Below are 27,098 nucleotides of genomic sequence, written 5' to 3'. Positions count from 1 at the left end.
TTGGACCTTCCAAGAGGACAATGATCCCAAGCTTACCTCAAATTCCACCAAGGCTTGGCTGCAGAAGAAGTCCTGGAAGATTCTACAGGGGCATCACAGTCACCTGACTTGAACCACATAGAAAATCTCTGGTGGGATTTGAAGGAGGTGGTTGCAACACGCAAACCCAAGAATATTACCGAACTGGAGCTCGCTGCTCATGAGGAATGGGTTAAGATTCCTCAGGAACGCTGCCAGAAGCTTTGCATCGCGTTTGCAGCAGGTCATAACAGCAAAAGCGTGCTCTACTAAGTACTAAAGATGCTTGCCATGAAGGGGTTGAATCATTTTGAAACTGGAGAAATCATTATAAGTTGCATTTTCAGTTGAATTTGGGGAAACCACTTGAAGCATTCATTGTGTTGAACTATTTCAATTGCTTTTGTTTGATTTGTTCATTGCAAACAGCTGAAAGTCTGTACATTTTGACAATACACCTGATTTGCAATGGGGTTGAATCATTTTGATTGTAACTGTATGGCAGAGTTGCTCTCAAAATAATACCAAATGTAGATTTTCTTTTATAAAACCATATGCTGTACTGACTTCCTGTAGATGCATGTATAACTGATCAGTGATTTCAGCATGTGAACACTGGTCCCTCACATGGTTAACCAGGTTATATATGGATATCGATAGTGATAGTGATCACTTATGTCACAATACACTTTTCTGATACCTCCAAATAACTTTTTACTCATTTGTTTGCCCCAGATTTTTCTCTATAGTTTAGTCTTGGCCAATTCCCACCCACCAGTCAGGTCTCTCCTATAATACGACAGCTACCACCCATTAAGGGTGAAGGCTATCATGTGTTTGCTCTGAGACACATGAAGCCAGCCAACCGCATCTTTTCGAACTGCTGTTAGCGCTAACCGTCGCCTCTGGCTACATCAGCTCACAGACACCTATGATTGCATAGTGCGTCACTGAGATTGATAGGAGCACGGCCAGTTTTGCTCTCTTGGACTCCTGGCTACAGATGGAGGTGGCCTCGTAAGGTTTCAAACTAGGGCGAAGGTTTTTATGTTGCTCCGCTCAAGCCTTTATTTAAAAATTGTTTTTAATAGTTACAAACTGACTGGAAGGAGCTAAAGTTAAGATGTAACATTGTCAAATGTAAAAAAAAATAAAATAAAAAAAAATTATAAAAAACGAAACATTTTTATAATACTGTATTATTTTAATAAAAAATATGACATGTGAGCAAATATATTAGATAGATAGATAGATAGATAAGGTATTCACATACCTGTGCACATAGCTAATCAGTATAAAACTGCATTGTATAGTATTTACTGATGCAATATGCTGTGAGCAAGATACTTTGACTAACATGGCATTAGGTATGGAAGATATGACAATATACTTTATTCACATCCATAATTGTATGACTATTTTTACCGACAGTAGCAAAAAAAAAAAAAAAAAAAAAAAAACTTGATCTAGTTTGTTATAGTCTCAAATAGTTCCCCTTTCCTTTTCTATGTTAAATGATGTGGCTTTGTAAACAGCAAATACAGCCATTACTGAGCACACAGTGGGGGGTTTTTTTAAACAGAGTTTTTTTAAATGTAGCATACATTTACCTGATATAAAATACAAGATACAACCAACCACCATATCGCCTCATTTCATCTAATGTTGTCAAATTTCATATAGTGTTTCATATAATTGGCAACGCAAGCTTGCAGAAGAGAAGGTCAGTATCGGTAAGGCTCGATATCAGATAACAGCTAAAACTTATAGTTAGAGATCAGTATCATATTGAAAACAGGAAAAAAAAAATGCGAATGGAGCATAAACGTAAAAGAGTCTCAGAATGTATCGAGCAGGCTTACAGTTTAGAAATTTAGTTCCATTGTGACAACATGAGCTGCAGTCCATAGAATTAAAGTGCACCTACTATGGTTTTTCAAATATTACCTTTCATGTTATATAGGCGTTTGTGAAAGAAAAAAAGTCTGCAAAGTTTCAAAAATCAAAGCGCACGACAAACGGCGTTATTGACTCCCAAAAGAAGGAACTGATTCTGAACAGCTGAATCGAGTCGTTAGTAATTCCAGACTCACTTCCTGGACTAACCTACATAGGTTTGTAACAAAAAGCCCCGCCTCTGGTCATCACTGGCTGCTCGGTGACAGACGGAGCTGAAACTCGTCATGGTATTTGCGTTTCCTTTATGAAACATGCCGACAGTGGTAGACCAATCACAACAGACTGAGACATCTGACCAATCAGAGCAGAGTATGCTCTCTGAAAGGAGGATTTTAGAATGAATCCTTTAGAACGGATCATCGAACAAGTCGTTTGTGACACTGGGGGGGAAAAAGGTAATGCTGCAATTTAAATTATGAGCACATTAAAGTGTTTTTTGGCCTTGGATGCATGTAAATCTATTGTATGAGACCTTTAAAACAAAATTAGGAACATTTGAAAACCATTATAGGTGCGCTTTAAGATTTCAAACATGTCTGAAAGCTCATGCGCCAGCCAGGAGCAGAACCCGAGTTGCTATGGTAAAGTCACTCTGAAAATGTCACTTAAATTCTCCTGCCTTTCACCCCAGCACACTCGTTTCTCTCTACGACTTTTCTTATCTTTCTTTTCTCTCACTCTGACAACTTTCAGAGCTTAAAAAGATCACTACTCTGCAGTTAAAATGCTTTCTGCAGTTCGCAGGGGTTTTACTGCTTGCCAGATTCCCCTAGTAACGTCCCCAAAATGGCAGGACCTTTCATTCTTCCCGTGTATACGCCAACAAGAGCCCGTGGATTTACGGGATACCATTCAACCATTTCTGAAATTAGCGAAGAGCTGTGGGGAGACGATACGAAGGCTCTCCGTGAACCATCCGATAACATTTGCGCATCTCCTAAAATGACCACTATTCCACATTCCTGTTTCATGATGTACAGATATGATAACTTGTCCAAACTGGAGCTGGAAACAAGGCAACCTAACATCCTTGCATTTAAAATCAGTGTGCATTTGCTCTTCAAATCTTTCATTTGAAGAAAAAAAAAAACCCACACACAAGGGGTTTAATAGTGAGATAACTAAGCAGCCTCATTAAAAATGCTTAAAACCACCATGCTTCAGAACACTCCTCATGTGATGCACCACTATGATGCAGCAACAAACTAATGAGATAAACTGGAGCTGGTAAAACAAACACTCTCCTTTCCCATTAGTGCTTGGACATTAATTACCCTGCGATTTGGTTGCTAGCTGCTAACTTCTTATCATAAAGGAGCTGACAAACTGCTGCAAGAGTAGTCAGCTTGTGTACATTCACAGTACAGGTAGAGTCTCAAGTAAGCAAAAAAAAAAAGAAGAGAAAAAAAAAAAAAAGAGAGAGGAAGAGTGAGCCTATCCCAGGAAACACAAGGCGAAGGACACTCTGGACGGGGTACAAACATCGCAAGGCATAATCGCACACATTCACACACTACAGACACTTTTGAAATGCCGATCAGCCTACACTGCATGTCTTTGGACAGGGCGAGGAAACCGGAGTACCTGGAGGAAACCCGCAGGGCACGGCGAGAACATGCAAACTCCACGCACACAGAGCGGAGGCGGGACTCGAACCCCCAACGCCGGAGGCACCTGGAACAAACAGACTGCATAGATGTTTGTTTTTTTTGTAATTCATAGTTGCGTTAGCTGAATAAGTAGGTTTAGCAGGTGTAATAGTTAAATAGCAGGCTTGTGTGAAAGCAGTTACTAGCCTCTTTCTTCCGGTCTATTGACCAGAGAAGCAAAAACACCCTATAGAGTTTCGCAAAGCTAAGTTGATTCAACATATACACGTTTAAATGGAACATGTTCCAGTTGCTACGCGCATCAGCCAAGTACGCAATCTGGTCATCAGTAGGAAGCTTTGAATAAATTAACTTGTACAGTGATGACAGAAACGCTTTTTACAAATTAGCACCATGCAAGGATGTGTAAAAGGTGACGAAACCAGAGCGAAATACTGAACGTTACAGTGTATTGGCCATCAAAGTCATTTTGTGGAGAGGATTAAACCTGTATCTACAGAGAATCGTCCCCTTCCATGGAAGTTGAGTAGTCACTTATTTTCAGTCAGTCAACATTAACTGATTTAATGAAATCATTAGCTTGTCGTGCTTTCGCATTCAATTAAATTATCCTCTACGTTTCCAGGCAACCAAAACATTAGACTGGACAAGGACGCTGGAATGTTCTCGTCTGATAACAGAGTGCCTGTATTTAGGCCCTGTTTACACTAGTGCGTTTGCGGTTTAAAATGAAAACGATCCTCGTCCACACTGGCGTTTCCGCTGTGTTTTCAGAAATGATCTCCGTCCGCACTACACGACAGAAAACGCATGTCACGTGACCTTTCCTGCACACTGGGCATGCGTATACAAGTGTAAACAGGAAGTTGGTTGCTAGCCCAAACCGGCATTCCACGTAGGGCTTACGCCACTCGAAATGAGATTTATTGCCGATTGGTCTAATCGTAGCTTGCCTCTTGCACATGTGGGCAGCTGCAGTATTATAAAGTACAGAACTGAACTGCACAGTGGCTGCTAAGAATGATGACAAAGCCAGCAACGCTTGCGGTTCAGTCTCCGTGGTGTTGTGTATACGATCAAGGTAGTGTAATGGTCATATGGAAGGCGCTTGACGAATCAGGGAAGGCTACGCAATGATCCAGAAGGCCCAATCAGGGGGTGAATGTGGGTGAAACCACACCTTCCTTTTCAAACTAAAATGGTGGTCTTCGGTCGAAAACGCTGGAGCAGTGTAGACCACAGGCGTAACCGTGGCAACAGAAAACGCACTAGTGTAAACAGGGCCTTAGTTAGCCAGTACATGGATCAACAGCTGGATACGGGGGCCAGACAGTTTAAAAACAGCTTGGTTCCATGTGAAAACCGTGAATCTGGCAACACCGGAGATTACGCATCATTCTGATAGGATGCGTTGCCATTCACACCACAAATGTAACGTGGCTGCATGTGTCCCGAACCACCTCCGAATGTGGCCTGAGTAATTGGATCATAAGACCCCGTTCACGCCTGTACTTGGTGCTGTACGCTTGTGAACCGATCACCCGAGACAGATGTTAATGAAGTGTGAACGAGGCAGTGTGAGAAAAGCGAAGGGGAGAGAGAGCTGAGAGCGGTATGGAGCAGGCTATGTTACAGTCAAGCTGATACAGGTGTCCAGAGTGTGACTGTGAAAATGTTTTCTGTATATTGCCAATATACATCACAGAAATATCTGATATTTTACACACACGAGGACATGATGCCCCACACACACTTTTGGCTCCCACACAAGTAGATTTTAGATCCTGTATGAAACGGTGCCGAGCATGAACTGATCTCAGTTACTACATTTCTGCAGATTTGCTCAGTGACAAAAACACTAAACTGACTAAACAGTTTTATTTTAAGCGATGTTTAGTTTGTGATTGTCACCTTCAGTTAACAGAAATGAGTGGGTCAACATACAAAGTTCAACCCCAAAACTAAAACACTTTAAAAAAAAAAAAAAAACCCAACTGAAAACAAAATAATGTGATCAGAATCACAGTTGTGCTGTCTAGTAGTTGAAATGCTTCACCGCAGACTAGGGATGAAACGGTTCCTGGTTTCATGATAAACCACGATAAAATTCCCCGGCGGTTAGTATTACCCTGTCACATTTAATTATTATTAAAACCATGTTTACGGTGATTTGTAAAACTGGCGGTAAATGCTGTCCACACACACCCAACATGAGTCTGACAGGCACAGCATGTAACATTGGTTTTTTTTAGCGTGAAAATGTACATTACAACTAAAAACTGAACTCGTCTGCTCAATTCAGCATGAGCCGAATGAGTCAGAGTCCAAGCACAGGTCAGCAGGAGTCAGATTTCATTAATCACATGACCGACAGGAAGCTGACCGACAGGAAGAGCGAGGCGAAGTGACCGACACGAAGAGCGAGGCGAAGTGACCGACACGAAGAGCGAGGCGAAGTGACCGACAAGATGAAAGATTTGGTTTAATATAAGCGAGTTTGTAATTGTACTATTTTGTTGTTGTGTTTTTCATTAAGAATAACAACAAACCCACCATTCAAGCAATTGCCACCCCGAATTGCCGTTAATACGAAAGCTAAAGTGAAATGCCACGGCAGCAGGGGCATTCATAAGCGATTTAAAAGCGAGGGGAAAAAAGGGAAAAGCGCCAACAAAGTGCCACAGCCCCCTTTCACAGCGACTTTCTTCTGGCAAGCTCTGCAGACAGGATTACCATCTTCTATTAAATTTCCCTCAGCGTTTTTATCAAATCCAAAATATGACCACACTTCGGATTTGATCCACTCGGAAGGTTCTCGAGCGCCGTCACTGCCTTCCGCCGTGTTCTCTAACCGAACTACATGATCGCAACAAGCCTAGTGACGACCACCCATCACTTTATAGTCAGATATAAAACCTGTTGAAATGATTTCAGTGTGTCTATCAGCACATTAGAACAATATCGTGAAAATACTGATAAAAAGTGATTAAAAGTTTTGGTCCCGATAATCATGAGATGAAATTTTCATACCGTTACATCTCTACCACAGACACAATAACTGTTTGCACCATAGCCGCACCATAGCCGTACCAGAGCTGCTTGCATGTTACATGTTTATTCAACTATTTTACTAACTGCGCATTAACTGTTTATTAGCCTTAGAAGGTTTCTTTCATCCATGAGCCAGTTAGAAAGCATGATAATGATTACCACTTACATGGAAATAATCACAAGATGCAAAAAAAAAAAAAATCAACTTTTTTTTTTTTTTTAATTTAAAAAAACAGGCCTTATTCTGAAAGTTCCCCAGAGCCCTTGGGTTTAAAAAGCAGTCCTTTCTATCGCCATGGCACCTCCTTGATGATAAAATATTCGGATTCAAATCACACCGCCTTCTGCATTGAGAGCAAGGAGAGCCTCATTCAGTCCTCAACAAGCAGCCTTCAGTTCACCGACTCTGAAAAATGGTGTTCAATCTGATAACACATGTTAGCAATTAGACACTCATGTATATTTATGGCAACATTCAACATTTATACCATGAACAATTCCACTGCAGAATGAACTGCATGCTTAAAGACAAAACAGTTATTTTTGTTTTGCTTAAATGCTTCTGCCCGTGTGACCTAAAAGAGCAACTGCAGATTTGCATTAAAAGCTGAGAACAAGCAGAACCACCACTTTTACTGGAGTAGGTTTTGGAGAGAGGTTTTCCTCTAATGTAAAATACTGAACGGTTTTACTGGAACTATACTCAGATCCATAATTAGCTATACCTAATAGTCGTGGTGAACAGACACACACAGGCTATTCTTAGCACCTTTAGTGCTTGCTCTGTGTTGGACGTAGCTGAAAAGGGAAACGGTCCCCCTATTTCCTGGTCTTTTTCGTCTTTATGGCAGTCTAACAGGCTTACGCTTGGTTCGGAGGTCAGAACAGGTCGAGTCTTGAGAGGTCAAACGGTAAATGTATAATGGTGCCATTTATACTGGGGGTTAAAGGTCATTTAACAAGCCAAGGTCGCTTTCCCATTCTCACGTTCGGACATTGTCCAGGAGTCAGGAGTGGAAAAAACCCGAGGCTGAACATGATTATGAGGCTAAACATACACACGTACAGGCTCCATTTACAATACAGAGCATACACACAAAAAGTAAGAGTTTAAGGAGCATAACTAAAAAATAAAAGTCACACTGAACTCAAATTAAAAACTGGGTTATTCACATGGATAGTTAAAGGCTCTTAGTTTCCAAAAGGGGGTTATATTAGGAACCCGTTCTGACAAAGAGAATTGTATAGAACCTTTACATGTTCCCTCGGCAGGATTTACACCCCTGAGAGTGTAGTATGTTTCGGACACAGGCACCACTGACTGCATACACCATTTAAAATACTAGCCCAAACAGTCAACATCCTAAATCTCCTGACTTGCTAGACAAAACCAAAAACCTCTCTGTCAGTCAGTAAAGTCAAACGCAGACACAACTTCTGGAACAATCACATGTACTATGTGGAGGTTGGTGAAAATGTCCCTCGACCTCACTCTCTACTACTTAAACAATTCATAAGTCTTTACAAAAGCTCGATTTATTCACATGATGCCGAGTTAATGCTCACAAAACAAATGTTTAGCAATTATGAACTACTTCGTCGTGCAGGAGTAAGATATTTATGCCCCTGCTTTCATATGATATAATGAAACACTGAGTTGACTGATCATTCGGTGAAGATATTGTGTATTTATATTCGTTAGACTTTCTTCCTTGATGGACAGTGTAAGGGGACAGGGTGACAAATTGTGCCTAACAGATGGGCTACAGTCAATAACCGCATCCACAAAGTAACCTTAATGGTCGGTATGACCAAAGACTGGAGCTCTACTCTGTGCACATGGAGAGTATGTCACAAATACAATATCTATAAGAATGAATAGCTTTTTTTTTTTGCTGCTTGTAGTCATTGCTGTGCTCCACCTGCATTTACTACTGCAAAATATTACTACTAAATACTGGTAATAAAATCGCCACGCTAATGTTGTCAGTTCTAACATGTTGGCTGTTATTATTTGAAATGCAGCACTCCATATCGGAGACTATTTCTTTAATCCAGATGTTTTATTAACTCAAGTGAGCATGGAACAGGAACATGCTAAAATCCAGTAGTCCATTTATTCTCCCATTCACTATGGGAATCGCTGAATTAAACAATGACCCAGTTTTGTCCAGGAACAAGCAGGCAGTTCTGATAGGCACTGATCAGACAGTCCATTACAGATGGGAGAGTATTGGCTCTGGACCAGATGATTACAGGATTAGAAATTAGTAATAGATTAAAAAAATGCATCGCCTGACACGCTCAGATAGAATATGAAGTTGAAGTAAGTGGCATCCTCAATGAACTCTTTCTGTAATCATCATTATTAATCTAACCTCCTTTTCATCTATATTCCTCGGTTGTGAATATGCCCAAAGGCCTAATTTCACAGTTGGGGGGGGGGGGGGTTACACACAAAATCCCCAACCCCCACTATATATCCATACACACCCACATCATGGTGTACGTCATGCAGCACTGGAGCTGTTGGTGATAACGCTAATTTCTTTCCCCTCTCCCACCAGTATCTAGGTAATACTGTGCTATTCAAATACATGGATCCTTATCAGGACAAAGACACTGCAGGGTCAAATTCTTCCGTATTGACTTGTGTAAGTGATGGCGACACGCATGTTGATCTGAAAAACAGGTTTACGTCCCTTCCAAACCGCATATCGAGGTAGAATTCAGTTTTCAATATGTGTCATACCCGTTATTGGCTGGTAAATTAGTCACAAAATAAAATTCATAAGAACTTGTACTGCTCAGACTGAAGCAGTTAGATAACTAAAGTCAGTTTCGTAATTGTGTTTGTATTGTGACATGCCAACAATAAGAAGTTCCACAAAAGCCAAAAGATCTGACGCGGGCATCGCTCTGTCTGAAGGTTGTTGTTTTTTTCCTTTTCAAGCCTGGAAGGGTGGGTATGGTGAAACAGGGTGACAGTTAGTAGGAATGGATAGCGCTCTCACCCATGTCTTTTCTAAAATACAGATTTAAAATGCACTTCTGTATAGCTGTTCTTTTGCACAAAGGATGTGTAATAAACTTTTTTTTTATTTTTGTTTACCACAAGCTTGTGTGGTTTTTTTTTTTAAACGGTACATTAATACCATGATAACATGAAACAGTGATATTTTTTAGACAAGGTTGAGAATTTAAACCCTTATTACCTCTAATGCCTGTGCACAATGAGTGTAACTTAAATATAATAATAATAATAATAATAATAATAATAATAATAATAAACAAACGCCCTTTGCCATCTTGCTTTGGCCACGCCCCCCACACGTCAGCACACCTGGTTCATTAGAGAAGACAGTTTGACCCCGGATGTATGGCGGGCCCTTAACGGAGCTGAACAGGAGTCCGCTTCAATACAAACAGCCCATAAACTACCAGTCCCATTGTGTCTCCTTTTGCCAGTAAGGCCATAAAGCATATCAGTTGTTCGTACTGACAGCCCAAGACCTGGGATAGGGTTTATTGTTATTTAGACAGGACCACAGCCCCTCACCGCTAAACATGTTAGTCCTGTAAACCTGTTTTAAACCGTTTTCTTCGCCACGACGGACAACATGTCCGTTACGCTCTGTGGGAAAGACTACCCTTCCTTCACCATACAACTGTCGGTTTACATCTGAAGACTAAATGCTGACACGGTTTCATGAAAAAATAGAAAATAAAAACACTTGTTAAGGGGTCGTAGTTTTGTCAGCCGTCCATACGAGTAGACATTTGACTGAGAAATGTTAGTTAAAAGAGCTTAATATCAATCAGTGCATTTCAACCGACACGCTTTGTAAACAAACTTTCAAACATAGATTCAAATACTGAATAAATGAAAGCTTTATACATATATACATATATACATATGATCGATTAACGACCGATGTTTAGTAGTTCCTACTCAGCGTGACTCAAGGTCCCTTTCCAGAACCTTCACAGTAACTGTTCCTCAGTGGTGAACTGAACTTCCATCCTCAATCCAGACCACAGAATCTGTCACATCTTCAAAAAACAGCTAAAGGCCCAGCTCTTCCGTGAGCACTTACCTAACCTCTACAACTCCAACCACACATTATCCTCGACTCTGCGCACTTTGCTCCTGTAGAACTCGATTATAAATCTTGTACAGTAGCACTACTTGTATTGTTCTCATCTTCATATATCACTTTGCCTGTATTTCCTCACTTGTAAAAGTGTCTGCTAAATGAATAAATGTAAATATATATATTTGAGCACGCTCTCTCTCTCTCTCTCTCTCTCTCTCTCTCTCTCACACACACACAGAGAGAGAGACTCACTCACCTGGAGTGTGGAGGAGACAAGTCCCACCTTATCCTGCTCCAGCTCTCAGACTGGACCGCTGAACCCGGGCTGTGGGAAGAGTTTGTCAGTGGACGCCGTTCAGTTTATCCAGTTTGGGAGTAAATTAGAGCTTCGAAATCCGCGCACACGTCCCCAGCTTTTACCCCAAATTCCTCTGTGGGAGAGTTGAGATGAACTTGCTCTGTTTAGAGAAAAGAAAAAAAACCCCAGTCCTGCTAATTCACTCAACCCGTGTTTAAAACCCGAGCCTAGAAGAAATTTTCTACAAGCAAGCGAGGGAAGGACGTTGACTTTTCTCTGCGTAAACTCGATTCTCACATGGAGCCGGCGAAGCAGCAACACACACATATACACACACACACTGAGTTTCATAGGACAGAAGCACCTCAGAGAGGGGCTGCCCCCAGTGCTGGGAAACTCTTAAAGGGGCAAGCCCTTCTGCCGCATTGTCGAGCAGTACAGAAGTGGGCCCCACCTGAACGCCTCAATGGAAACTCAAAGCTTTTCTTAAAGGGGTAACAGATGACCACGCAGGACTGTGAAGAGTAATCTAATCTAAGAAACTATATATATATATATATATATATATATATATATATATATATATATATATATATATATATATATATATATATAAAAAGAGCACAATGAAATAGCAAACATCCCCCCACCCTATTTAATAGCAAATATGAACTTGAGAAGTGAAATAAACAAAGCAGAATATATTGAATAAATAATCATGAATAATAAGCCCTCTTACTTTTAAATACATTTCATTTCATGTCCTCACCTTGGCACTCTGTATCTCATACACGCATAGGCTTATTGTTTATGATACAACACTGATAATTAAAAGTTCTCATTTTAGGGATTTCATTCAGCCCACCCAGATCTCAGTTCCCACAGTGATCAAAAGCGTGCGCACGCACACACACACACACACACACACACACACACACACTAATGAGAGGGAGTAGTTAAAAAAAAAAAAAAAAGACAAGAAAAGCTAGCACAAAGCTTAAGTTCCTATATAACAAGACGGACAGAGATGATAGAATTAATACAGTTTTTTCATCTTATTTTCACTGCATCTTCAGTTTATGCTGAGCGTCATACGGGCTGGGTTTTATATAAAGTGGGTTGTGGGTGGGTTAAAGCTGTCTGAATGAGGAGGCCTGTCTGCAGGGCCTGCAAAACAGCATTCATGAGGCACCACCAAACACTACTTCATTCATATGGCTAGGGTTAGCTACACACACACACACACACACACACACACACACACACACAATACCACCCCTACCTCCAAGAACATACACACCTTTTCATATAGCCATTCACATTAAACAGAGGGGAGGCAATGTTGTTCTGTATGACATTAAATTAAGGACAAACATGATTTTACTATATTTAGCATGAATAAGAGAGAAAAACGTGGTAGTTTAAAGTTTTGTGAGGGCACAATACAATCTTCTGTTTTCATTTTATTATGAAAACAATCCCAATATTCACTAGTCCTGTACACTCACGTCATCAGGTTATACTGCAGCCAGATAAAAATTAGGATTAGATCATATTTAAATCCAGGTGTCCAAAAACAAAGATGTGGGTCAAAGCAAATGCAAATTACAGCATCCATAACCTGGTGAGAAGCTCATAAGGAAAATCCAAGATCACTAAATTCTACAAGAAATAAAGTAATGTGTATATATAATTACTGCTCTGTAAATACTTCTAGGATAGCTTTTTTTTTTTTTTTTCCAATCCCGGGTCCTCGAGAACCCTTTCATTGCACATTTTAGCACTTTCTTGGCTCCCATCGTTTGTGATTCAACTAATCAGCTATACAGCACAACCTTTTGAGGTGAAATGGGTGTGTAGAAGCAGGAACATATTCAAATTTGCCATGTGGGTTGCTCTAGATCCAGTGCAGTGAAACACTCTTGAAAACCCAGGTCTTACACACCCTCTTGTGGCCAAGTGTACACTTCCAACCTGGTATAAATCTCAGGGTGTGCATGATCCATTTCTACACCTCCTATATAACTGAAACTGGCACTGATAACAACCAACATTAATCCTTTTAAATCTTTCTGATATAATCAAATAGTTTGTGCAGAGCTTAACAACAAAGGCGTATATATACACTGTAGCTGATATAACCACAAAGTACATTGTTACGCATCGTGCAGAGTTGCTACTAATTTGTTTTAATTGCAAATGGAAAACGCATGTAATACTTCCAGCAGCTATGGCTTAATGCACCTTTTAGGAGCTGTAGGTTCATCCCTGTCTCCGGAACGTCCAACTTGGAGGGTTTGCCATCACAGAAAATAAGAAACAGCGCTCTTTGGAGTTAAGTAGAGAGAGAGGCCTGGAATAAATAGGAAATCTGGCTTCAACTTGATACTAGAGCAAATTGCAGAGAGACAAATTTAATCAACATTATGATCAGCTCTGTACCCTGTGTAAATCATGTCACTGACCTGATATTAGTTGGACAGACTTTAGTAGAACAGTATAATTGTTAGTGTGCCCCATATTTCACTGAAAATCTCTTAATTCACTGATGCCCCAATGTCAATTCCTTACACAAGATATATACATAGGGTTTTAAAACATGGGCTATTCACAAGAGGAATTGCTCCCAGTTCATCCTGAATTCAGGTTACTGTCTGTGTGGAGTTTGTGTGCATGTTCTAACGGATTCTCCAGTTGCCTCCCCGTATTCTCCGACTTTGTGTCCAGTATTCTGGGAATAACGTTACTGAAGACTGATGAATGAATGGGTCTATACCTTGAATAATTTCCTGTTCCTGTTGTTCACATCAGTCATTTGTCATGACATGAACAAAAGCCAGATAGATCATATGCTATATATTTATATAAATTTATATAAAACATTGTTATCTGTATATAGGAAAGGTTTGTATGCCCTTAATTTTGGTGTGATTTTTTTTAAGTACCTCTATTTTCGAATGCTTTTAGACTGTATTTCTGCACTTTTTTTTTTTTAATAGCCAACATGTTTAAAGCAAGTTTGTTGAGTTGCCCATTTACTCCTTAAGAATTTGACACCCAGCTGTAATTCATAATGAATATGATGCAGAACAAGTATAAACATTAAGATTTTAAGGTAAAAAAAAAAAAAAAAAAAACCCAAAACAAACACAAGTTGACAAAATCTGCCTGAGTTCACAAAGGAGTTCAGTTTAAAACAGCAGTTTGTTCACAAGTTAGATATCAATATCACTATAAGCATTTCATTTACAACCTCAATTCCAAAAAAGTTGGGGCGCTGTGTAAAATGTAAATAAAAACAGAATGCAATGATTTGCAAATCTCATAAACCCATATGTTATTCACAATAAAACATATCAAATGATTAAACTGAGGAAATTTTAAGAAAAAATAAGGTCATTTTGAATTTGATGGCTGCAGCACATCTCAAAAAAGTTGGGACGGGGCAACAGAAGGCTGGAAAAGTAAGTGTTACTAAAAAGAAACAGCTGGAGGAACGTTTTGCAAATAATTAAGTTGAAAAAAGGTTGAAATTGGGTTCAAATGCCTGCTAATGTCTAGTAGAAATTTTGTATAATTTAAATTAAGACTAAGTTCTGGCAGGCAGCTAAGACTAGGCTGTTATACTGTGTAACCTAGTAGCCAACATGACAAGCAATTTGACAACAATGTGCTAGCAAGTTAGCTAAAATTAGGATAAACACTGTATTATATGGTGTAGTTAAGGGCAGATTTGCTAACAAGCTAGCTAACATTAGGTTAACATTAACTACAACTTCAATTCTGAAAAAGTTGGGACAGTATGGAAAATGCTAATAAAAACAATGAGGAGTGATTTGTAAATGTACTTTGACTTGTATTTAAACAAAAAACGAATAAAGACAAGGTATTTGATGTTTTACCTGATCAACTGCAGTTTTTTGAAGGTAAACGTTTTTTTTTTAATTGATGCATGCAACACGTTCCAAAAAAGTTGGGACAGGGACAATTTAGGACTAATAGCGATGGGACAAGTTGAAATAAGAAGGCGATGTGAATGTCAATCATCTAATCATAGAATATAAGGAGCCTCCAAAAAGGCCTGGTCCTTCAAGAGCAAGGCTGGGTGGAGGCTCGCCAATCTGTCAACAGATGCTTCAGCAAATAATCCAACACTTTGAGAACAACATTCCCCAAAGGCACATTGGTAGGATTTTGGGCATTTCAACTTCTACAGTGCTCAATATAATGAAAAGATTTCAGGAATCCAGTCAAATCTCGGTGCGTAAAGGCCAAAAACCACTTCTGAATGCGCATGATCTCCCTGACATCACTGTCTTAAAAACTGTCATGAGTTTTTAATGGATATCCGGACATGGGCTCGGGAATACTTTGGTAATCCTTTGACAGTCAACACTGCTCGCCGCTGCATCCACAGATGCAAGTTAAGGCTTTATTATGCAAAGCAGAAGCCATACATCAACACTGTCCAGAACCACCGCCGACTTCTCTGGGCTCGGTCTCATCTGAGATGGACAGTAACAGAGTGGAATCGTGTTTTGTGGTCCGACGAGTCAACATTTCAAATAGTTTTTGGACAAAACAGCCGTCGTGTTCTCCGGGCCAAAGAGGAAAAGGACCATCGGCGTTATCGGCGTCAGGTCCAAAAGCTAGCGTCTGTCATGGTATGGGGGTGTGTCAGTGCCCATGGCATGGGTAACTTGTACATCTGTGAGGGCACCAGTAATGCAGAAATATATGTACACATTTTGGAGCAACATATGCTGCCATCCAGAGCAGGACAACACCAAACCACATTCTGCCCGGATTACAAGCACATGGTTGCGTAAGCAGAGAGTGCCGGTGCTAGCATGGATTGCCTCCAGTCCTGACCTGTCTCCCATTGAGAATGTGTGGCGCATTCTGAAGCGCAAAATAAGGCAACAAAGGCCGGTACAGCGCAGCTGAAGAAATGCATAATGGATGAATGGAGGAAAATTCCACTTTATAAACATAACCAACTGGTGTCTTCAGTGTCCAAACACTTAATAAGTATTATTAAAAGAAAAGGTGATTTTACACAGTGCTAATGTTGTGTTAATAATGTATTTTCAATATAGTACAGGATGAATTTAATTTTCAAATGACTCTTTTAGCTTGTTTTTTGCATTTTCCATACTGTCCCAACATTTTCGGAATTGGGGTTGTATTATTTTGTGTAAACCAGTAGTTTGCAAGTGTTAGCTCTCATTAGGTTCGGTTAGGTTAGGTTCAACTTTATTGTCACTGTCAGAGTACAAGTACAGAGGCAATGAAATGCAGTTAGCATCCAACTAGTAGTGTAAATAGCAAATAAGTTACATTAAATAAATAAGGTTATGGTGCAATAAGTTAAAATAACAGTGTACAGGTAAAGGTAGATAGTATGATGTATACCAGTAATGCAAACAGCAATTAGATTAAATGAAATAAATAAGAATTATGCAATAGGTTTAGATAACCAGTATACAGATAGAGGTAAACAGCATGATGCATGCAGTATGATACAGTAAATACATACATTGGATTACAGCAAATGTAGTTGGACAAATACCAATAATGTGCAAATAACAGCCTGATATAAATAATTGTAGTATGACAGAGAATTGCAGTAAAATGCAAGTACTTGCAAATAATTGCAGATAATAGAAGAAATGTATAATACAGTATAGAATGGTGTCTAATGCTAATGTTTAGTTGTTAGGTAGATTGGCTAGGTAGGTAGGCTACATTGGCTAGACCTGGTTACAGGGTGATAATAAGTAAATAGTACACAATTCTGTTTTCACCAGCTGACAATAGAAAGACAGAAATTATTTGCACCCAGGTGAAAATAGAATAACATCTGCCAAAGTCAATGTAGTTGTCTTGCTAGGAATTACTGAGTATTTTTTCTATTCATTAATTTATTTAAAACTTAAAATTATGTATTATACAGTATATGCAAGTACATTTTCTGAACAAAGCATTATTGAGCTCATAGCAATTTGTATCAAGTGAGAGAACCAAACATATGTTAGTTTAGAGGAACCAGCTAAAGCACAGATAAAATATTATGTGCTGTTACCATTTGCAATTGTTCCCTCCATCTTATCTGGATTAAATTTCCTGCAATGCAACATTGGAAATACAAACAGTATATTTATTTATGTATTTACTTGTTTGTTTGTTTTCTGGACAGGCTTGAAATAGAGCCGTTAAAAAGGAGACAAGAAGAGCAGAGATGGAAAAGCTCAGACCGAAGAAGAAAGTGCCAAAGGAAAAGGAAATATGCTGACACAGCTCCTTAAGGTGTGGGTGTGGGTGTGTGGGTGTGTGAGAAAGTATTGTATGTTGGTATGTACTCACCTGAAAACTGGTGTATTTTAGTATTTATTTACATTATGGTTATTTGTATAATCATTAAACCCCTGTTCAGACCAACATTATGAACACAGTTAACCTGCACAAGTTGAACCAGCACGAACAGCGCCATTAAGGTTGGGAGATTCACATGTTGTAGATAAAGTGGCATATGTGTTTGAAGCATGCAGTAGTCAGCAGTGTCTCACAGGGCTCATCTCCAGTGTGTGGATCATCTCACTTTTTTTGATTCCAGAATTAAAATATGTTTCCATTCAAAGCTACATTTCACTGGATCTGAACATGAGGCTGGGACCAATGAAAACTTCATATCTTTTTTATTTGATTTATTTTGCATTGTTTATTGGTAAATTGGTGTCAGAAACGTCTCCTACTTCATTTTCCTACATAATCTACATTTCATTCAAAGCAAATGTTCCAGCACTAAAAAAGTGTCTAGATCAATGACTTTATATACACTATATAGCCAAAAGTATGTGGACACCTGACTGTCATGTCCATATATACTTGTTGAACATCCCTTTCCAAAACCAAGGGCATTCTGAAGTTGGTACTTTGCTATTATACCAGCCTTCACTCTTCTGGGAAATCTTTTCACTAGATTTTGGAGTGTGGTTATGGGGATTCAACCACAAGAGCATTAGTGAGATCAGACACTTTTGAGATCAGACAGTCATTTGCAGTCAGCATTACAGTTGATCCCAAAGGTGTTCAGTGGGGGCGGGGTCAGGTCTGGGCCACCCAAGTTCTTCCACACCAACTCTGGCAAACCATGTCTCTTTGGGGCTCGCTTTGTTAACAGGGACACTGTCATGTGGGAACAGGTTTGGGTCTCAGTTCCAGTAAAGGGAAACCTTAAATCTACAGCAGAGGTTCTCAACCTTTTGTAACTAAAGCCCTCCCAAGTCTATCCTATCATGTGCCCCCCCCCCACATGAGAAGACCAGGTATAATGATTATCTATTCTATATAAAAATCTATCTATATATAACCTAATCTATAATCTGTTTTTGATTCACATTCGCATACGAATGATGTAAATTGGGACGAAGGGCACGTCTCGTTATCCATGACATTGTTAAATCTTGCAGGACAGTACTGGCGACATTTGGAAAGTCGCTAAGGTTTGTCCAAAATGTCGCTAGATTTCTTGTTAGGCACTTTTTTTTTTTTGCAAAAACAAGTTGCTAAAGGGGTCTGAAAAGTCGCTAAATTGGCAACACTGGTCTAGATAAAATCCAGGCTAAGCTCCGCCTCTCCCCAGCAAAAAGAAATACAGCGGGAGAGGGAATATGGGGTTTTCCATTTATGCACATTCTACTTGAAAAGCAGTAAAATAAACAGAGTACACAAATGATGCCCTGTCTGTGTTTATTTCTTGAAAACAATTTGCACCCCCCATCCAATCTCTCCGCATCCCCCGTGTTGAGAACCACTGATCTACAGCATACAATGACATCCTTTACGATGGTGTGCTTCCAACTTTTTGGTAGAAGTTAATGAAGGCCCACATATGAGTGTGATGGTCAGGTGTAGCCAAACTTTTGGCCATATTGTGTATGTATTCCAGATTCCTCTAGAACAGAAGTTCTCAACCTTTTGTAACTAAAGCCTCCCCTATCATGTGGCACACCCTCCCCAATATTAGAGGAGATCAGGTATAATGATTATCTATTCTATATAAAATCTATCTATATTTAACCTAATCTATAATCTGTTGTTGGTAGATAAATAGATTTTTTTAATTACTTTTGTGTTTTTCTACTTTTTAAAATTACTGTTCATAACTTTTATGATTTTTTACACAACTTTGGTGACTTTTATAAAGACTATATAATAGACAGGTGTGGAACATGAATGATCAAAAATGTTTCTGAACATTATAACTACTTTGAACAAGATAACTAGGCTGTAATAACGTGTAATACATTTTACATGTAAAACAGATGTATTACCGATTCCTCAAGAATAAAAATTCTCTTTAAAAATTTTTTATAAAATAAAAGGATCTTCCACCCAGTCACATAATGGAGGCTGAGAAGGAAACAAGTGCAGGTAGGCCAGTTTAATAAGACAGCAAATCCAAAGGGGCAAGCAGAATTCAAGAAACAATAACAGGCTGAGGTCAACGACAATGCAAACAATCCAAAACAGGCAAGGCGGAGAATCAAGGTCGTGAATGTAAACCAGGTGAAAACAAGAACAAACAAAGCACAGTATCATAAACACAAGGTAATTGAGCGTACACTGCACAGTGGCGGTCGGTGTGTGTGTGTGTGTGTGTGTGTGTGTGTGTGTGTGTGTGTGAGAGAGAGAGAGAGAGAGAGAGAGAGAGAGAGAGAGAGTCTCTTAAGTCAGGGGTTCCCAAACATTTCCAGGGCAAGGCCCCCCAAATGGCATTAACATTTGACCAAGGCCCCCCTTTTGCAAGATGTCTTTAAAACACATTAAAAATACAGACTTCTGAATATATCCCCCTTTTTGATTAATAATTACATCTTACATCTTTACATTACATTAGGAATTGATTGTCTGTGTGTGTGTGTGTGTGTGTGGTTGTCTGAGATTGAGAAAGAGAAAACATACATTTTATTTTTCACACCAAATTGTTGAGGCCCTCCGAGCGCCCCCTGGCGGCTCCCACTTTGAAAACCACTGTAGTAGCATGATGTGATAGTCAGTGTGTGATTGGTCCTCAGGAAAAGGGGGCGTGTCTTTACTGCACTGGGAGTTGTAGTCGTCGGCCGTATTAGTAGTTTGCGGTGCATTCTGTGAAATATATTCGCTAGTCGTGACGTAACTGGCACAATGGAATTCGAAAAGCATTTAGAATTCGGAATATCCCAAAACCTTTATAAAGCCAACATAAGCAGAGACCTTCAGTATTTCTAGAGAAATAGAGTGATTGTATTTCCACAGGAATAAAGCAATTATGCCGAAGAAAGGAGGGAAGAAGGGAGGAGGCGGAAAGCAGATGACGGAGGAGGAGAGACTGGTGTTCATGCAGAAGAATGCTGAGGCTGAAGAAGCCAATGCCAAACTTAAAGAAGATCAGCGCACACAGACCCTTATGGTGTGTGTGTGTGTGTGTGTGTGTGTGTGTGTGTGTGTACTCATCTACATAACTTCAAATTTGATAGACATTCACAATTAATACATAAATTATACATTTACATATTAACTTTAAATGAGGTCATTTATAAGAATGAATATTTTTAGGTCCACAGACATAATTGTCTATAGCTGGTGCTGTGGGTTTAATGTCATATTCACTGTGTTTTGGTAGGACAAACTGCAGAAGGAAGAGCAGAACAGCAAAGTTAACCTGAAGAAGTTGAACCAGCAGTGGCGTTCGAACCTGCTCCAGGCTCGAGCGGCAGAGCTGCGTGAAGATTTCGCAATACTCAGGCAAACTTTCGAGAGAGTTGTGGACTGCAAGGACAATGCCATTAAAGTTGGGAGATTCACATGTTGTAGATAAAGTGGCATATGTGTTTGAAGCATGTCAATCCAAGTTGTGTAATGTCTAATGGGTGTGTAAATGTTGCAGTTACTGGTGGATGACCTGAGTGAAGCGGAGCAGCAGTCAGCAGTGTCTCACAGGGCTCATCTCCAGTGTGTGGATCATCTGCTGGAGGTACAGAAAAGCCGACTGGCAGCACTAGACTCACACTGGAACACCAGTCTTGAGGAAGTCAGCACCGAGTACAGCAGAGAGAGGTATACAGAAACGTTTTCCATTCATACACATGCTTTTCACTTTGAATTGGACACTTTGCATGCTTGATTGTGCATGTAGATCAAGGAAATCCCAGACACTTGTTCCAAACCATAAACAGATTGCTTTAAGTTAATGCTGTTACCATGTTGCCTGTTTCTCAACAGCTACGTAATTCTTTTCTTCAGTTTTTTAATTCTAAGATTGATAATGTTCGCAAACAAATTTCTGTCACATCTGACTCTGTTCTGGAGTCCTTGCACCGGCTCCCGATCATGTTCCTTGTCCAATTTTATAATTATGATCCTGATATAAAAAGCATTACATGGCTTGGCTCCGCATTATTTATCTGCTTTGTTAATCCCTTACACCCCAAATCGCGGACTGCGCTCCTCACAGTGTGGTTTGTTAACTGTTCCACAAACCCGCTTAAGATCTATAGGTGACAGGGCTTTTTCTGTCTACGCTCCTACCCTTTGGAAGACTCTTCCTATCGAACTTAGCGAAGCTCAGACCTTTGACATATTTAAAACTCAGCTCAAGACATACATACTTTTTTAAAGTAGCATCTGCTTGCTGATGTCTATTTTTATTATTGTTGTTATTTTTATTTATCTATCGTTATTTTTTTCTGTGTACTGCTTATGTTGTGTACAGCGCTTTGAGAAGCTGCTTTTAAAGGCCCTCTATAAAATACTTTTAATAATAATAATAATAATAAACAGGCTGTAGTAGTTATTTCTTCATTAATAGGAAACTGTAGTCAAAGTATGCTTCTACAGTATATTTCACAGAAACAGCGAAAGTCCTTCTGATTAAGTCAATCCTGCTGACCAGAGACTTGAGTGTGATTTGAACTCAAGTGACTTCACTACAACGCTGACATGTTCATTTGTTTCATCCTTCCAATAAAGTCCAGTGCACTGAGTGTTTTATGTTTTTTTTTTTCTTTCAGGGAACGACTTTTGAAGCAGCATCAGCAGGAGACTGAGTACCTGGAAGCAGCCACCGTTGCCTTGGAGCAACACTATGATGAAATATCCAGCGTGGCCAGACAGGACGAACAGTTTACTCGTAATGACGTCAAAACCTTGGTAGGATATTTCTCAATGTCTTCATTTATAGCAAAACCAGACTACAAAAATAGATGTGACTACAAAATGTGACATACTGTATGAAAAATGTGACACAACCCAATAGACTTTAAAAGTAAAACGCTAAAGTGCTTTAGTAAAACTTCTGTAGAATGAGTTGTGTTGATTCAGCGGTTCTTTGATTTGCATTTGTGCTGTATATTGTCATGTAGCCTGCAGGGGGAAGCACAGCGAAGGAGATGTGGCAGAGATACCAACAAGAACTGCAGAAGTACACGGAAGCTACAGAGGAGCAAAAGGAAAAAGCTGCAGATTTGCACTGTGCCTTCCAGAAAACAAAGCTGGACGGGAAGCACCTGCAGAAATTGCAGGTCAGATAATGATAAATACATATGAGCAAAACATATCTTTGTAATACAATGAATCTAATGCATTTAAATGAGTCTTTATGAAGATTAGGCTACATTATTGGTTTGTGTAACTGCTGCGTATGTCTTCTGTGTGCATGCAGGAAACCATCAATGCTCTGCGTTCTGATCTGAGCTCCACTCAGCAGGAGAACGAGGCATTGGCACGTTGCCTTCGGACAGAATGTGAGGAAGTTACTGAAAAAGTCCAACAGCTCAGAGCTAAGCTCTGCTCTGCCCAGGAAGCTGAAAGAACACGGCTAGTTAATCAGATTAAGTGCAGCGATAACGCATGTAAAAAACTACAGGATATTATGGGAAAGGTAAACACATTTATTACACACTCACACACTGCTGGTCAGTTTCATGAAGTAAAGCAAGCAGATTAAAAAAAGTCTCCAGTGTCATTTTAAAAACATACGCTGGATATTTGGCTGATGTTCCACATCCCCTTTGTTTCTCTTCTTCAGGGAGAGAGGTTGTTAAGTCTGGCTGATATATGTCGCAAGCTTGAAACAGAGCAGGAGAAGGTGCTTCCCTTTTACACATCATCTGTAAATGCTGAGGAACTGAGTCAGGAGAAAGCGCATGCTATGGAGGCGATGTCTGAAGAGCTTGGACAGGTAATATACACATTTTCACAAATCATCTCTGTTATTATAATGTTATACCTCACACATCACACTCCATCACACACCCACTAACGTCCAAAACACAACCAACTTAAGAGTTTAAACAGTGGAACATTAATATCTAACACTTCAAAAATACTCCTTATTCAAACGCTTGCTTTTTTTAATACTTGTCCCTTCACCTCTCCTTTCTACTGTTAGAAAATGATGGACTATACGGATCTAGAAAAGTTCTGGCAACGTTACAACAAAGTTCTACTGGAACGTTTGTGTTTAGAACGGGAGAAGAAGGTTCTAGGAGAGGAGAACCAGCAGCTGAGGATTCTTCTCAAGCAATACCTGGATGGAATCTCTGTTAGTGACGAGATCCTACAGCAGCAGAACGCGCTGCTCATGGTGTCCTGCTCGTCACTCCATGCCTCTCCAGCTTCAGAAACCCAAGCACACCCACGCAGGACAGTCATAGAGGCAGCTCATGTGGTGCAGCACATACTGTAGAGAAGATATAAAAATAAAAGCAAATATAAAACCAGTTTTATTCAAAAGATGCTTGTGATGTTCTGATTTTAACTTTATAATCGTGCACTTTGGTGCTCTACACTAACGGGATACAACTAGAACTACTCTAACTAATACTCCTGTGCATGTCTGTCAGGAAAACTTAGGACATAAACACTAAGACATCAGCAGTTTGCCTCCTGACTTCCAACTGACACAGAACATGTTAAGCAACACCATTATTTGATTACTTTGTTTTATTTAATTTATTTAAAAGAGCTTTTTATAAGGAGGTATTTAGTGACCTGTGGGTGTCTGTCTGTATGTCATGGTATCAAGATTTGCGATGCTTCACCTGCTATTGGTATCAAAGTAAATTTTTATATCATGACAATCATACCCTCTCTCCCAGAACATTTGTTTTGCGAATTTCTCTTTTGTAGTGATTATAATTTTTTGGTGTTTTGATTGTACTTCCATATAACGTATGTTATAATAATTTGTTACTCAGCTAACTGCTATTAATGGGAGGTTAGATCTGTTATCCATACTGCTATACATAGTTTAACCTTGAGAGCATTTAGAATGTAATGGATTTTTTTTTTTTTTTTTTTGGAAAAGCAACTTCAAAATAATGAGTTACATTTTGCATAATGTACTAACTTGGTACTGCTGCCTGGTTTAATGGCTGAATCCCAGCCATGCTGATATTCAATACATCAGCATTCTTGCACATGCAATATGGCTTAACTATATAATAGTTCTATAAAACAAGAAATGAATATATAGTGACACAATATGGCCAGTCAGAGAAAATACAATATATGGCTAAAAGAATGTGGACACCTGACCATCGCAGCCATTTGTGCCCACTCCAAAACCATTAACACAGATTTAGTCCCACTTTGCTGTTATAATAACCTCTGACTCTTCTGGGAAGGCTTTCTACTAGATTTTGCAGCCTGCCTGTGGAGATTTAACCCTTCAGTCATTTGCACTTATATAATGCCTTTCAACCTTAGCGGACTGTCATCGGGAGCAACTTGGGGTTCAGGGTCTTGCTGAAGTGGACAAAAGGCCCATATCTACTGAGCATATTCTGGATCCAGCTTTCGCTAGATAGTGACTCCATTTTGGCCCAAAAAGGCTTAAAAACCATTAAAAACTCACCCAACATCAGTGCCTGATCTCACTAATGCTTTTGAGGCAGAATGGACAAATCATCACAGGCATGCTCTAAAATCTAGTGGATGGCCTTCCCAGAAGAGTGGAGATTATTATAACAGCAAAGGGGGAATACATTTGAAACTGGATGTACAACAAGCACATATGGGTGTGATGGCCAGTTGTCCACAAACTTTTGCCGACATAGTGTATTACTTTAAACCTTTTTAAGTTCACTGAGAAAAGTAATACATTCAGTTGACCTGATGCAAATGTGTGCAGAATTTTAACAAAAGTCAATTATTACATTTAAAACATGCTGGTTAGTGGTAATTGCATTCATTTGGACTAGTTTCTATTTTGTGCTTTGCATAGTATCTTCATGAGTAATGCCAGATTTCTCTAACAGTTAAAGAAGGCTGCAAAGAAAGAAACAACCTCAGTAAAGTAAAGTAAAGTACAAGGTAATTTGCCAACGGTTGATTAATGGATCAGTAAAGGTTCAGTTAAACAATTATTAGAATAAAAATGAGAATAATTACAGTTTATAATGTCAGCTTTTAGCTGGTATTTATATATGGATGTGTTAAACGACATTGAACATAGTCCATTTTGTATCAGACCACCTAATTTGTAGGCGAGCAAAAAGATTGGAATATGTGACTGACAGGTGTTTCTTGTTACCCAGGTGTGTTGTGTTAGATTGATTGTTTAAACAATATATAGCTCTGAACATCTACTCTTGGTTTTAGCCTTTGGGGTTTTTTTTTGTTGCATTTGTTGTTAAAAAGGATAAACCAATATGAAGATCAGAGAGCTGTCTATGGGAGAAAAGAAAACCATTTTGAAGCTTAGTAAAGAGGGAACATTAATCGGAGGCATTGCACAAACATTGAGCATAGCCAATAAAAACAACAGTTAGTGACATCACCAATAACCTCCACAGGGTGAAGGGTGAGGATATCACAATCCACCGTCCAAAGAAGACTTTGAGAACAGAAATATAGACGCCATACCACAAGATGCAAACCACTCATCAGCAGGAAGAATCGGAAAGCCAAATTGGAATTTGCAAAGAAATACAGAGATGAGCCACAATGGTTCTGGAACCATGATTAACCTCTACCAAAGTGATGGAAAGGCCAAAGTGTGGAGAAAGTAAGGATCTGCTTCTGATCTAAAACATACAAGCTCATCTGTGAAACATGGTGGAGTAGTGTCATAGCTGGGGCTTGCATGGCTGCTTTTGGAAAAGGCTCACTAATCTTTATTGATGTTGTAACTCATGATGGTAGCAGCAGGAATATTTTGTCTTCCAATTTATGGAGAAATGCATCCAAATTAATCTGGAGGATTTTTGCATGCAGCAAGACAGTGATCTAAAACACACTTTCAACTGAACAAAGAACTTTATCAGGGGGAAATAGTGGAAGGTTTTAGACTGGCCAAGTCAATCACCAGACCAGAAGAGGAGACTGAAGGGAGAAACCTCTCAAAACAAACAACAACTGAAAGAGGCTGTGGTAAAAGTCTGGAAAAGGTGATGTCAATGAGTAGCAGACTTAATGCAGTTATTGCAAGCAAGGGATATGCAACCGAATATTAAGTGTAATTTACTTTAAGACTTTAAGTTCCTATACTTTTGCTCGCCTAAAAATTGGGTGTTTTATGTTGTTTAACACATCTAGATGTAAATACCACAATACAAAATCTGAAATTCGGATCTATTGCCTCATATCCACCTTTTGATCTCAAACCCAAATGTCTTTGGTGTATAGCACAAACAAAATGAATTGGCCTTTCAAGGGGTGGGATATATTAGGCAGCAAGTGAAAAGTCAGTTCTCAAAGTTGATGTGTTGGAAGCAAGAAAAATGGGCAAGTGTACGGATTTGAGTGACTTTGACAAGGGCCAAATTGTGATGGCTAGATGACTGGGTCAGAGCATCTCCAAACTGGCAGGTCTTGTGGGGTGTTCCCAGAATGCAGTGGTTAGTACCTACCAACAGTGGTCCTACGAAGGACAACCGGTGAACCGGCGACAGGGTCATGGGCACCCAAGGCTCACTGATGCCCATGGGAAACGAAGGCTATCCATCTGGTCCGATCCCACAGAAGAGCTACTGTGGCACAAATTGCTGAAAAAGTTAATGCTGGCTATGATAGAAAGGT

The 27,098-nt window shown here is 39.5% G+C and overlaps 2 protein-coding genes across 3 annotated transcripts in view; one reads left to right on the top strand and one right to left on the bottom strand.

Annotated features, from left to right (window-relative positions):
- plxnb1b (plexin b1b) overlaps positions 1-11,358 on the bottom strand; it is a 101,776-nt gene extending 90,418 nt beyond the window's left edge. Inside the window, exon 1 of the mRNA XM_053637007.1 lies at positions 10,992-11,358. The gene's annotated coding sequence lies outside the window, so the exon portion shown is untranslated. The remainder of the gene's footprint in view (positions 1-10,991) is intronic.
- Positions 11,359-20,127: 8,769 nt separating this feature from the next.
- LOC128615194 (dynein regulatory complex subunit 2) lies at positions 20,128-23,797 on the top strand. 2 transcript variants are annotated; one of them, XM_053637070.1, is made up of 8 exons: positions 20,128-20,511; positions 20,701-20,868; positions 20,965-21,134; positions 22,088-22,226; positions 22,439-22,597; positions 22,738-22,956; positions 23,104-23,256; positions 23,467-23,797. In XM_053637070.1, exons 1-8 carry the CDS (start codon positions 20,347-20,349, stop codon positions 23,761-23,763), a joined length of 1,470 nt encoding a protein of 489 aa, XP_053493045.1. In that variant the 5' UTR covers positions 20,128-20,346; the 3' UTR covers positions 23,764-23,797. The 2 variants fall into 2 exon arrangements, with proteins under 2 accessions (XP_053493045.1, XP_053493046.1); XM_053637071.1 differs by having other exon boundaries at positions 20,140-20,487.
- The last annotated feature ends 3,301 nt before the right edge of the window (positions 23,798-27,098 follow it).

The sequence above is a fragment of the Ictalurus furcatus genome, chromosome 11 (genome assembly GCF_023375685.1).
Source record: "Ictalurus furcatus strain D&B chromosome 11, Billie_1.0, whole genome shotgun sequence".
Classification (NCBI taxonomy): Eukaryota; Metazoa; Chordata; class Actinopteri; order Siluriformes; family Ictaluridae; genus Ictalurus; species Ictalurus furcatus.
Note: the sequence above shows the minus strand (reverse complement) of the source record. Positions and strands in the feature narration are given on the sequence as shown.

Bases quoted from the DNA above. Each gene is read 5' to 3' on its own strand.
- LOC128615194 (XM_053637070.1), top strand. From the start codon at position 20,347: ATGCCGAAGAAAGGAGGGAAGAAGGGAGGAGGCGGAAAGCAGATGACG. The intron at 20,869-20,964 runs GTTGGGAGATTC...TAAATGTTGCAG, and splicing joins GCAAGGACAATGCCATTAAA to TTACTGGTGGATGACCTGAG. The intron at 22,227-22,438 runs GTAGGATATTTC...ATTGTCATGTAG, and splicing joins GTAATGACGTCAAAACCTTG to CCTGCAGGGGGAAGCACAGC.